The 11,345-nt window shown below is 40.4% G+C and overlaps 1 protein-coding gene across 1 annotated transcript in view; it reads left to right on the top strand.

The window, feature by feature from the left end:
* CAPN7 (calpain 7) overlaps nt 1–11,345 on the top strand; it is a 47,063-nt gene that overhangs the window by 17,371 nt on the left and 18,347 nt on the right. Inside the window, exons 8-12 of the mRNA XM_081164530.1 lie at nt 1,346–1,431; nt 4,087–4,180; nt 5,434–5,580; nt 7,769–7,875; nt 11,097–11,217. Of these exons, the coding sequence (XP_081020656.1) occupies nt 1,346–1,431; nt 4,087–4,180; nt 5,434–5,580; nt 7,769–7,875; nt 11,097–11,217 (555 nt within the window). The remainder of the gene's footprint in view (nt 1–1,345; nt 1,432–4,086; nt 4,181–5,433; nt 5,581–7,768; nt 7,876–11,096; nt 11,218–11,345) is intronic.

The raw sequence follows: 11,345 nt of genomic DNA on the forward strand, positions 1-11,345 counted from the left end.
CAACAAGCGGGGCGCCTGCGCCGGGGGTTTGCGCGTCAGGCAGGCAGCCAGGCAGGCAGACGGCGAGAGCCCCGCGCTGGGCGGCCGCTGCTCGCCGCCCCGCGTCTCGCCGCCCGACTCGCCCGCCTCCCTCCCACGGCACACCAGGCAACGTCTGGCGGCACACTAGTGTGCCGCGGAACACCGGTTGGGAAACACTGGTTTAGAGGAATGCTTTAGAGGAAAACAGAATCAGTGGCTCTTTCTCATCTGTCAAAGTAAATGGAGAATATTTTCTTCAATGCCTTTGGATCTGACGAAAAATCCAGAGGTTTGGGTGCTTTGAGGTTAGAACTGGTATATCAGAGATGGGAGCTATGTGGCCTTGCAGATATTTCTGGGCTTCCAATTCCCATCATCCCTGGCAATATGGAGGGCCTCTGGCTCCCGATCCCTGTGTGGTTACCTGACTTTTGAGGAAACTGGTGTTTACAGTTTCAAGCATATTTATTTGCCTTGAATTGACTCAGTTCTTCCCCCAAATTTTCGATCAGTTGAGAGATCTAATTTATTGTTGGGTCCGTCCCCCCCAATCCTCTTTACATTGGCCTGCTTGTCATTGGCACTTTATTTTTTATATATTTTATTTATGATTTTCAGCTTTATACATTTCAGTAATTTTGCAATCATTTTAACATTTCAAAACTTCCTTCCCCCTCTTTCTACGGTTCCTTAAATTTATTTTTAATATTTTCTGCATATCCGAATTAACTTAATTTGCTCATTTATTCAGCTACTTTAAATATATACCGTATTTTTTGCTCTATAAGACTCACTTTTTCCCTCCTAAAAAGTAAGGGGAAATGTGTGTGCGTCTTATGGAGCGAATGCAGGCTGTGCAGCTATCCCAGAAGCCAGAACAGCAAGAGGGATTGCCGCTTTCACTGCGCAGTGATCCCTCTTGCTGTTCTGGCTTCTGAGATTCAGAATATTTTTTTTCTTGTTTTCCTCCTCCAAAAACTAGGTGCGTCTTGTGGTCTGGTGCGTCTTATAGAGCAAAAAATACGGTACTCTTATGAAACTGCAGGTTATTACAGTGATCCTGCCAATGTTTTTATCTGTTTGCAATTTAAAAGTAAATATTCAATAAACCACTTCCATTCTTTTATAAAAGGTTTGTTATCTTCATTTCTTATTTTTCCGGTAAGTTTCACCATTTCTGCATATTCCATAAGTTTTTGTATCCATTCTTCTTTTGCCTTCCATTTTTGGGCAAGTGACATTCTTGCCGCTGTAGTCGCATACATGAATAAATTTCTATACAGTTTGGGTAGTTATGAAACTCCTTGACTCTTTCTGTCCTCAGACAATCGTGTCAGATTGTTCCTTCGTAGCTTCTCTTGCTATCAGTGCAGCATACGAAAGACGATACAACAAGAAGCTGATTACCAGGTACACTCTGTTCTGGTAGATGATCTGCAAAGTTTTTGTTTCAAATTTTTTTTTAATATAAAAAATGTGCTGGAAATAACTTGGCAGCTTCACTATCTATGTGCTTTCTGGCCATTTCTTTTAAAATATATATTTATTTAGTTTTTCAAATTATAATTTTACAATCACATATCCAGCATCCAACATAAAAACAAGATTCCAGAGAATCTCCTGGACTTGCCTCCTTGTGGGTCCTATTATTAATCATTTCCTCCTGCATCTTTTATAATCAAATCTTTTACATCTCTGTTATATCCAAAATTCACCACTAAACTACAAATGTTACTCCAATCCTACTAATGATTTTAACTGTTTACAATGATTTTTAAGGTAAATTATAAATTTCCCCTGTTCCTTATTAAAAAATTTGGTCTTCCTGATTTCTGATTCTTCCGGTCATTTTGGCCATTTTAACGTGCTCCGGAAACCTGCAGCCAGAGTCCTGACCGGTAACATCAAATTGGTCGATGAAGCTCAACACCGCCTTTTTGGCCCATGATACCCAGGCCAGATCTAGACACGTAAAAGAAGCGTTTTGGTTAAGCGCGTTGTAAACTTTCTATGAGAAATCAGGTTGGCAAAAACGGAACTCCACAGTGCCATCTGGTGTCTCAGAGTTATAACGCATAAACAATGCGTATAAAACGCTTTTTCTTTGCCAGTGTAGCTGAGTCCCCAGTTTCCCAAGCCCTTCTGTCTGCTTGCTTATTTCCTGCTTTTCACAGAAAATCTCCCTCCCTCTTCTAGGCCTTTATGGTGTGTTTGAATCAAGATGGCTGGTTTCAAGATGGTTGCTGCATCTTCCACCCCTGTTGTGTTCAGATATCTCCCACTTTCAGTCCGTGTATTTATAACCACTCTGAAATCTTAAATCCTCGGTTGTGAGAGGCATGGGGAATGCATTCAGGGAGGGACCATAGCTCAGCTGTGGGATGCGGGTGGCGCTGTGGCCTCTTGGGCTTGCCAATCAGAAGGTCGGTGGTTCGAATCCCCATGACAGAATGAGCTCCCATCGCTCTGTCCTAGCTCCTGCCAACCTAGCAGTCTGAAAGCACGCCAGTGCAAGTAGATAAATAGGTACCACTGTGGCGAGAAGGTAAACAGCGTTTCTGTGCAATTTGGCTTACGTCAGTGTTGTTTGTAGCCTTCTCACCACCTCAAGGGGGACGATCCTGCCCATGGAGTGGGGTCCTGACTGGCTGGGATGGCACTGCTGATGTCACAATACTATTGTGATGTAGTTTAGTCTGCAACCAGGCAGGATGACAACAAATGCAAGGTTCTTATGCCACTGTGCATTGGGTGAGGTAGAATCCACAGAGCACATTTTATTGAGCTGTCCCTTCTACAACGATTTAAGACAGTATCTTATAACTCCATACTTACCCCAGCTCAGTTCCCGACAAAGAGGAATCCAGACAGCATATCTGCTAAATAAGTCTTCTGGGAAAACAACCTTGTCAGTGGCTAAATTTCTTTTCCTGGCACTCAAGCGTCGGAAACGTATAACTGAATGCTTTGATGTGGGTTATCTGTGAGAGGTCTATTTCTGTGGCCCTACCTTACCTATGTATCTCCTATGATGTTATAGTTTATAATTATTGTGTAATGTTTTAATTCTGACTATCGGTCGAATAAAGAATAAAGAAATTGATTGATTGATTGAACAAATGCAAGGTTGCCGCTAGAAACAGGAGTCCAGTGCTTTGTGTCCATCCCTCCCAATATCTAGGGAAATCAGTGCATGACTATATCATTCACCAGTTCTCCCTTCACTCCACCCAAAGTTTTGCCATGGCAAGGAAGGTGCTGGCTGCATGATTCACTGGGGAGCAGGAAGCCCAGTTGTGTCAGTATGATAGGAATGACTGGGCTGTTCATGACATGATCTAAATAAGTTGCACCACTCCATGGCATAAGTGGTGAGGTTATAATAGTTATATACTCTGTACTATTTATTTAATTTTATTTATCCCTACAACCGAGTGAGCTCCCGTTGCTCTGTCCCAGCTCCTGCCAACCTAGCAGTTCGAAAGCATGCCAGCACATGTAGATAAATAGGTACCACTGCAGCAGGAAGGTAAATGGCATTTCTGTACGCTCAGGTTTCCGTCACAGTGTCCCGTTGCTCCAGAAACGGTTTAGTCCTGCTGGCCACATGACCCGGAAAGCTGTCTGCAGACAAACGCCGGCTCCCTTGGTCTGAAAGCGAGATGAGCGCCGCAACCCCATGGTCGCCTTTGACTGGACTTAACCGTCCAGGGGTCCTTTACCTTTTACCTATAGCTTAGCAGTAGAGCATCTTACATGCAAAAAGTTCCAGGCTCAAACACCTGGCATCTCTACCCTAATAATTTTTGTTTGCTGCAATTTTATATGCCTAACTCCATTGTGGTCGCTGGTGTCCTTTACTGTTTGGGACTTTCAGTTCTCTATATAACTAGAACCTTTCCCTCTCAGGTGTGAGTTTAACACCAAAAAGCACACGATACCACTCTTTCTTAAGCTTTAAGTTGACAGCACGGGATTGAAATAAACTTGGCATAGTCCACAACATGCACACAGAATATATTCTAATATTTCCCCCGGTCTCTTTCCTTCCCCCCTTCAAAACAGCATTATTTATCCGCAGAATAAAAAAGGAGAGCCGGAATATAATCCGTGTGGAAAATACATGGTTAAGCTACATATCAATGGGGTCCCTCGGAAGGTAAGGTCATGATTGTTTGCTTGTTAGGTTGATGGTTAGAATTTTATGTAATTATACCCTATTAAGGTGTTGACTGAACACATGGGGGTCTCCACAAGGATGAATATACCACAAAAACAAGACCTTGCCTCCCCCCAACACACACAATTTACAGCTTTTACAGGGGAACAGCAATATTGGCAGGTGTCTGTTAGCATTTGTATTGCATTTGCATTGTAAATGTATTTTTTTAAAAAATGGTATTGGGGAAAGGCGGTGGGAGTTGGCTGGTTATTCTGTTAGTTGTTTCTTTGACTGAGAACGTGAGAGAGTGCTGACCTCAGGCAGACGCTGTCTGGAGGAGTTTGTGAGGACAAGCAATCTGTGGATTATTACCTTGGGCACTCCTATGAAGGAGTTTTGAAAACAAAAAGGACTAAACCCTCTCTTGGGCTCAAGGGAGAGAAACACATTGTGTTCATTAATATACAGTATACAGTTGTATCTTGGAAGTTGAACAGTATCCATTCTGGAAGTCCGTTCAACTTCCAAGAGCCAGTGTGGTGTAGTGGTTAAGAGTGGTAGACTCGTAATCTGGTGAACCGGGTTCGCGTCTCCGCTCCTCCACATGCAGCTGCTGGGTGACCTTGGGCGAGTCACACTTCTCTGAAGTCTCTCAGCCCCACTCACCTCACAGGGTCTTTGTTGTGGGGGAGGAAGGGAAAGGAGAATGTTAGCTGCTTTGAGACTCCTTAGGGTAGTGATAAGGCGGGATATCAAATCCAAACTCTTCTTCTTCAAAATGTTTGGAAACAAAGCGCGGCTTCTGATTGGCTGCAGGAAGCTCCTGCAGCCAATCAGAAGTCCCGTCAGACATTTGGCTTCCAAAAGAAAGTTCAAAAATCAGAACAGTCACTTCCGGGTTTCAATCATTTAGGGGCCAAAATATCCAAGTTCCAGGGTGTTCAGGATCCAAGGTATGACTATATGAATAATACTTGTTGTTCAACTGTTGCCAACCTGAGAAGCAAAAAATTATCTTCAAGTCTTGTGTAAGGTGTCTTTTTTTATCACAAATAGCTAACAGTGCCCCCATGTCCCCCGCATCTCATGTTTTAATCAACACATTGTCAGAACGCCTGGCTAGAGCCAATGTATATTCTTCGTTCTATGAGCCTGACTCTTCTACGTGACTTACTTAATTCCACGCGAAGCTGCCACAGCTGTCTTATTTAAGCTCTTGGTTTGATCTCTCTCTCTCCTGTTTTGCCCAGGTGATAATCGATGACTTCCTACCGGTGGATCACAGCGGAGAACTTCTCTGCTCTTACTCCAACAACAAAAGCGAACTCTGGGTTTCCTTGATAGAGAAAGCTTACATGAAGGTTATGGGAGGTTATGATTTTCCAGGATCAAATTCTGTGAGTACTGATCTGTTCTTGGCAAGGCGTAAATGTCTGTTCAGGCAGATCTTCCCATTATGAAGAGCTCTTTCATTATTATTATTATTTTTTAAAAGATATTTATTAAAGTTTCACAAATTATCTAATCAAACACAACAATACAAACAAACACAAACAAGAAAAAACAAGTATAATTTCAAATCCTTATTTTCTTAAAACTTACTTCACCGACCTCCTCATACCTCCCCTTTCTGCATTCCAATTTCAAATATTTAATTCAGCAAATCCTCACCCTTAATTTTATCTAATTGTTAACCTTTCTTTTCTTTTAACTTAATCTTTACAGCTGTAGTCCACTTACTTTCTAAAGCCATATCATTTTAACACTCATTAATTTTACAATGTTTCTTAAGATAGTTCTTAAATTTCTTCCAATCTTCTTCCGCCGTCTCTTTCCCCTGGTCTCGGATTCTGCCAGTCATTTCTGCCAATCCCATATAGTCTATCACCTTCATCTGCCATTCTTGCAAGGTGGGTAGATCTTGTGTCTTCCAATACTTTGCGATGAGTATTCTTGCTGCTGTTGTAGCATACATAAAGAATGTTCTGTCTTTCTTTGGCACCGATTGGCCGACAATGCCCAAGAGGAAGGCCTCTGGTTTCTTAAGGAAGGTATATTTAAATACCTTTTTCATTTCATTATATATCATTTCCCAGAAAGCCTTTCGGTAGCAATTTTTCCTTTGCATAAATCACCACTCCTCTTTTCTTAACTTTATCAGATGAGATAAATTCTTGTCCTAATCTTTTGTTAATAAGTAATTTTCTATGTAACCTCATCACATGTGTTTCTTGTAAACAGATCAAGTCCAATTGTTCTTTTTTCAATATATGAAAGACATTTTTTCTCTTTCGGGGAAGGTTCAAACCGTTACAATTCCAGCTTAGAAGTTGCAGAGCCATGATGGGGTTATTTACTTTCCCCCCCTACTGCTCCAAGTAGTTGTTCTTCTTCTGTCGGTAGTTTCAGTCCAAATGATAAGTTCGCTATGTCTAGTATTTCTTTTCCTGATGGAATTGGTTCCACTCCAGATTCCACTTCTTTCTGAAGATCTTCTTCGTGGTCTCTCAGAAACTTGTCTTTATCACTCACTGTCTTTATTCTTATTTTCCTTCCTTTATATTTGAAGGATAAACCTTGAGGAAATTCCCACCTGAAGAGTATTTTGTTCCTTCTCAGTAAAACAACCAGGTCTTTTTAGTAGGTTCTTACATCTAAAATATGCTTCTGTATATCCTTAAAGATCTCCACGAAGGAGTCTTCAATTTCCAGAGTTATTTGGTAGTGCAAATTCAAAATTTTGTCTCTTCTTTCGATCTTAAAGTTATCAGACAGTCTCTTGGCTTCTTCCTGCTTTGTCTTGTGCCGAGTCTAAATGCAGTCACTATCTTAAATTCTTCCTTCTCTAGCCCCTGTTGCCAAAAATCCAAGAATTCTTTTGTAAGGAAGTCCGCCAAGGTGAAAGAGCTCTTTCATTAATCCCAAGTAGAGAATGTAAAATAGATGGATGCCATCATAAACAAAATGCGATCTCTGCTTTTTGTTCATTGTAGCATGTGTGCTTTTTTTCCAGCACGGCAAATAATCTCTGTAGGAGTAAGTTATATTTAAGTTGGCCTTATTTTTGGAATGTTCTTGGCAAATGCAAGTTAGCACGACTGAAGTCTAGTATGGGGCTTTATGGATTAAATTCTAGGGGGGGAAAGATGCATTTAGGTACCACAACTTGTTCTCTAGTTTCTGAGGATTTGGCCCTTACTGATAATCACATTTTCAGCTTCATCTCTGTGATGATGGAGGGAAGAAACCATTATATTGTCGCCAAAGATAAGGAGGAAAGAAGCTGTGTTAGTCAGTGCAGTTCTGTCTCCTCTGAATCTGAAAATTTCTGATGGCTGCTGCAAAATCCATGGCATTTTCAACAAGCTGCTTTTCTGTACATTAGCCTTCTGTTACCTCCTAAAAAGTTTCACGTAGGCCAGCACCAAAAGGAAATGAAAACTGGAAGTTTCAGAACTGGAACCATACCTTTTATTAAACTTCTTGCTTTTCAAAAATAGCAATTTCCCCCCACATGGATGGCTTTTTCACAGTCCTGGATTATACTGCTGCTTTTGCTACCGAGGAAATCTGCTTTTATTTCAGAATATTGATCTCCATGCGTTGACTGGCTGGATACCCGAAAGAATTGCCATGCACTCAGGCAACCAATCTTTTGACAAAGACAGTTCCTTCAGGATGCTTTACCAAAGGTAACTTACGGCTGATATATATATTTAAGAGGCTCTGGTGTTATAAGCGGAATAGTTCCATTGTATTTTTACACTTGCTAGTGCCATGGCTAGCAAATACTAATGAGCAATTGATGAAGGTATGGTCTTTATCTATAGTGAGAGAGACTGATGTAGAAAATGGCACTTCGGTGGTAGTGTGTTTCAGTCCTCTGTTAGACTTTAAAAAGAAATACGCCAATTGGCCAGAAATATTGACAAGCTTTTGGCTGAATTCTGCCTTTCTTTGGACTTAAGGCAGAAGTAGAAATATTTTTTCAAAGGGGCATGAAGTAAAAGCTGTGGTATGTTTGGTGTTTGAGCTTTTGCTGTTTCAGATGCTGCAGCTAAATATGGATGACTTCAGGATAGGATTCGAATCTGGTTTAATTAGAAATACTTTTTGTATATAATAATTTTTAATATTTTTTCAGTTACAATAATCCAATAATAGCCTCATTAGAACAATGCCAAATTATAATACAGTTCCTAATACAAATCATTCAAATTCCAAATTATATAATTTACGTGCCCCCCCCCCCAGGACTAGATTTGATTATTTTGATTATTTTCTTTGTTTCTGCGTTCCAAAATCTTATTGATTTCAATTACATTCCCATCATAGTAGTAATTCATTATACAACAGCTGCTATATTTGTAACTTCTATTCATGTTGACACATTGAGTAGTTTATAAGACTACAAGTGAAGATCTCATACTGTATCATTTTTCTTCCTGTGTGTGACATTTATTCTGTTCATATTGTTTTTTCCTGTCCATGTATGTCAATCTTTCCCTGGTCGTTGCTGCAATCTGTCATGCCTTGAGTGGAGCTGATATCCCAGTGTTGTTCCAGATATTTCTCCCTCACTCAGTCCCATGCTCTTTGTTTTTGCAACTTTAACAATGCAGTGGTACCTCGGGTTAAGTACTTAATTCGTTCCGGAGGTCCGTTCTTAACCTGAAACTGTTCTTAACCTGAAGCACCACTTTAGCTAATGGGGCCTCCTGCTGCCGCCGCGCCGCTGGAACACGATTTCTGTTCTCATCCTGAAGCAAAGTTCTTAACCTGAAGCACTATTTCTGGGTTAGCGGAGTCTGTAACCTGAAGCGTATGTAACCTGAGGTACCATTGTAGCTACAAAAGTCACTCTATCCCAGCCAGTAACCTGTTTTCACCATTTTACCTCCCAGCCTCGGAAGAAGGATTTGTCATCTTGCGAGTGCACTTGGCAAGTTTCCAGATTCCTTTCATTCCTCCATTCAGCCGAAGATAATTAGCACATACCTTCCAGATTCCATACTCGCAAAATGATAATTAGTCCAATTATCGTTAGTCCAAACAGTCCAATTAAATTTCTCCCTCCCTCAGTCCCGTGCTTCTCTGTTTAATTAGAAATACTAGGAACTAAAGTTTTGTGGTATTATCTCGGGGGTAGTCAAAAGCTGTTGGATGTTGCAGGGTGGATTTGATTTAAATCAAATCAATTTAAATCACGATTTAAATCACTAGTCAGTAAGACTTGATTTAAATCATTTTTTTAATAGACAGACTCATTCTTGCATATTTACAAGCAGATGAAGGTTTCATTTTTGGAATAATAAATTTTCAGAATAGTTTTTACAGTTATATCAAAAATTACTGATTTGGTTATACTATTAGAAATACATAGACAGATAATTGTGAAATTATTGTGAGGTTTAATAAGTTAACTGTTTATATTTGGACAACTTTTCTGCTGTACTTTGTTGGAAGGAGAAAAATAAATATTTCCTCAATAACAATTTAAACAATTTATTTAACTAAAACAATAACATTATAGCATATGTATCCATGTTTGTTAACTGATGTGCTTAAACAATTTTTTAAAAAAACCTCAGACTGAGTTTTAGCACACATGAAAAACTTAAAACAAATCCTTATTTCCTGATGAATAGCCTTTGGACTAGAATGTAACTTAAATAGAAAACTATCTTTAGAAAGATTTTTCCTCCAAAAGCATTTTATTTTAAAAATCTGGTATTATTATTTTAAAATCCCATCAGCTCCAACCATGGTGGAAGATAATGGGAGTTGGTTTCCACCAGCTATGGGAAGAGAGGAGGGGAGTTACTTTAGTTCTAGCTACAACTTAAAATGAGGCTGCATTTTAAATTGCATTTTAACCTGTGTTTTAAATTGTTCTTTTTCTTTTTTCTTATTATGTTTTTACTGAAATTTTATTGGTGTTAGCCTCCCTGAGCCCGGCTCTGGCCGGGGAGGGCGGGGTATAAATAAAATTTATTTTTATTATTAATAATAATAATAACTCCTGAAATAGTTCTTCGAGATTTATCTGTCTTCCACCCCGTGCCGCAACCTTTGAGAGGCATCAATTTATGCCACCGCTTCGTTATGGTTTCAAGGATGACATCTGCCTTTTCTCTTCTTCAAATGGATGTTGTTGTTGTTGTTTAGTCGTTTAGTCGTGTCCGACTCTTCGTGACCCCATGGACCAGAGCACGCCAGGCACTCCTGTCTTCCACTGCCTCCCGCAGTTTGGTCAAAACTCATGCTGGTAGCTTCGAGAACACTATCCAACCATCTCATCCTCTGTCGTCCCCTTCTCCTTGTGCCCTCCATCTCTCCCAACATCAGGGTCTTTTCCAGGGAGTCTTCTCTTCTCATGAGGTGGCCAAAGTATTGGAGCCTCAGCTTCACGATCTGTCCTTCCAAGTGAGCACTCAGGGCTGATTTCCTTCAGAATGGAGAGGTTTGATCTTCTTGCAGTCCATGGGACTCTCAAGAGTCTCCTCCAGCATCATAATTCAAAAGCATCAATTCTTTGGCGATCAGCCTTCTTTATGGTCCAGCTTTCACTTCCATACATCACTACTGGGAAAACCATAGCTTTAACTATACGGACCTTTGTTGGGAAGGTGATGTCTCTGCTGTTTAAGATGCTGTCTAGGTTTGTCATTGCTTTCCTCCCAAGAAGCAGGCGTCTTTTAATTTCGCGGCTGCTGTCACCATCTGCAGTGATCATGGAGCCCAAGAAAGTAAAATCTCTCACTGCCTCCATTTCTTCTCCTTCTATTTGCCTATCTATCTATTTCTATCTATTTCAAATGGATAAGGATAGACTAATAAGAAGCATCAGTGCTTCTGTTACTCCATCTGTAAGCAAACTCTGAAAGTCAACTTTCTTCTTCTTTGTGACCAGATTTCGCAAAGGGGACGTGCTCATTACAACGGCGACGGGAGTGATGACCGAGGAGGAAGGAGAAAGGTGGGGTTTAGTACCAACCCATGCCTACGCTGTTTTGGATATCAGAGAATACAAGGTACCCGTGGGAATAAATGCATCAGAGCTTTTGGCAATACCTTCTTTAAATTGGCAGGTTTTTATATTTTAAAAATCTTGCGTCCTCTTTTGCTGCTTAAAAGCTGAAGAATAGGAAACCATGAAACA

The sequence above is a fragment of the Podarcis bocagei genome (assembly GCF_964188305.1).
Source record: "Podarcis bocagei genome assembly, chromosome: 12".
NCBI lineage: Eukaryota > Metazoa > Chordata > Lepidosauria > Squamata > Lacertidae > Podarcis > Podarcis bocagei.